The sequence below is a fragment of the Octopus bimaculoides genome, chromosome 16 (assembly GCF_001194135.2).
Source record: "Octopus bimaculoides isolate UCB-OBI-ISO-001 chromosome 16, ASM119413v2, whole genome shotgun sequence".
Lineage (NCBI taxonomy): Eukaryota > Metazoa > Mollusca > Cephalopoda > Octopoda > Octopodidae > Octopus > Octopus bimaculoides.
This window is the reverse complement of record NC_068996.1, coordinates 40,127,269-40,129,507: the sequence shown is the minus strand read 5'-3', so window position 1 is coordinate 40,129,507 and position 2,239 is coordinate 40,127,269. Positions and strand designations below refer to the sequence as shown.

Here is a 2,239-nt window from a genome sequence, read left to right as displayed (position 1 = left end):
AGGAAGGGCATCCAGCTGTAGAAACACTGCCAGATCAGACTGGGGCCTGGTGCAGCCTCCTGGCTTCCCAGACCTCTGTCAGATTGTCCAACCCATGCTAGCATGGGTTGGACAATCTGACAGAGGTCTGGGAAGCCAGGAGGCTGCACCAGGCCCCAGTCTGATCTGGCAGTGTTTCTACAGCTGGATGCCCTTCCTAATGCCAACCACTCAAAGAGTGTAGTGGGTGCTTTTTATGTGCCACTGGCATCGGGGCCAGAGGAGGCTGGCAACAGCCACGATCAGTTGGTGCTTTTTATATGTCACCGGCACGGATATATATATATATAATGGCTTCTTTCAGTTTCCGTCTACCAAATCCACTCACAAGGCTTTGGTCGGCCCAAAGCTATAGTAGAAGACACTTGCCCAAGGTGCCACACAGTGGGACTGAACCCAGAAACATGTGGCTAGTAAGCAAGCTGCTTACTACACAGCCATTCCTGCACCTATGCACCACTTCTGCACACACACACATATATATATATATATATATATATAAATCTTTAACATTTAAACCAGCCATACCTGACCCAAGTATTCTACCTTTTTTTGCATTCTAACTAACCAGATCCAGTCTCTCACACCTACCCTACATTGTTAACCTAAAAATAAACAATGATATCTTCAAAATCTTGAAGCTAAGAGATACTGCTTGATTAATTCAAAACAATGTGAATAAATAAGCATTGCATCTGACAAAGAAATCTGAATTCTAAAGGGTTAACTAAATTTTAAATTAAAAAAAAAATATATTCTTTTCTTTTTCGTACTTACTTTTGAGGATCTGAAGTGAGTGCATCCCCTTCAAATACTTTTTCTTTTTCCCATCTTGCTTGCTGAGCTTCCTGTATTTCAAGGAATTCGGTTAGTTTCTTCGTGCCTTTTCGTTCCATCTGCAATGAAATAGAGATTTGAGTGAGAAGGTACTACCTTCATAACAATCATTTCCTTGCTAGGATATCATCATCATCGTTTAACGTCCGTTTTCCATGCTAGCATGGGTTGGACGATTTGACTGAGGACTGGCAAGCCAGATGGCTACACCAGGCTCCTATCTGATTTGGCTGTAGAAACTCTGCCTCTAGTTTTTTTTAACTCTTTAGCATTCAGATGAAATACTCATTTAATAACATTCTTTTCAATTAATCATTTCAATGACGTAATTGTTTATTTTTAGAATGATATTGCAATGGTAGGTATTACAGGTTAGATCTGGTCGGTTTGAACTTGAAAGGCTGGATCTGGCTAGTTTAAATGCTAAGGGATTAAGAGATTTACGATATAAAATTCTAGAAACTCTCTAGTTTCTACAGCCAAGTCAGACTGGAGCCTGGTGTCATCTGGTTCGCCAGTCCTCAGTCAAATCGTCCAACCCATGCTAGCATGGAAGGAAAAGGTTAAGTCAATTGATTGCAGGTATATTACTGTTTCTTATTTTGTCACATGCAAAGGGATTTTTGTGTAAAACCATAAAACATCACACAAGTCGAGTCAACATGGGAGTCTATATGTAGCTGCTTAACCTGCTAAAAATAACAAACAAATCTTCCTCAAATCACTCTCTACAGTCTTACAATAAGAGATAATCTCTATCAGCAAAATAAGATGAGAGGATTGATAAAAACCCTCAACTGGGAGAGGGGAAGAGTATTGAGAGGGTGTGGTTTTGTGCCACAAGGTACAGGGTGACTGATGGTGCTAGTACCACATAAAAAGTAGCTAGGACACTCTAAAAAGCAGCCAGCATTAGAAAGGGCTTCAACTGTAGAAACCATGCAAAAACAGACAATGCAACCTAGTATAGCTCATGGCCTTGTGAGCTTTCTAAAACCATCCAATCTATGCCAGCATGGAAAACAAACATCATATGATGAAGATCATCATCATCATCATCATCATCATTTAACATCCGCTTTCCATGCTAGCATGGGTTGGACGATTTGACTGAGGACTGGTGAAACCGGATGGCAACACCAGGCTCCAGTCTGATTTGGCAGAGTTTCTACAGTTGGATACCCTTCCTAACGCCAACCACTCAGAGAGTGTAGTGGGTGCTTTTACGTGTCACCCGCACGAAAACGGCCACGCTCGAAATGGTGATAACGCAAATGATAAAGATTGCAATTAAATTATAGCATTGAAATCCAGAGATTTGAATATGGAACATAAGAATTGTAAATAGCCAATGACAAAATGC

The 2,239-nt window shown here is 40.8% G+C and overlaps 1 protein-coding gene across 2 annotated transcripts in view; it reads right to left on the bottom strand.

Moving 5' to 3' along the window:
- LOC106875567 (leucine--tRNA ligase, cytoplasmic) overlaps positions 1-2,239 on the bottom strand; it is a 195,709-nt gene that overhangs the window by 186,005 nt on the left and 7,465 nt on the right. For both annotated transcript variants that reach the window (XM_014923770.2, XM_052973724.1), the window contains exon 2: positions 817-935. In XM_014923770.2, coding sequence (XP_014779256.1) covers positions 817-935 — 119 coding nt within the window. The remainder of the gene's footprint in view (positions 1-816; positions 936-2,239) is intronic.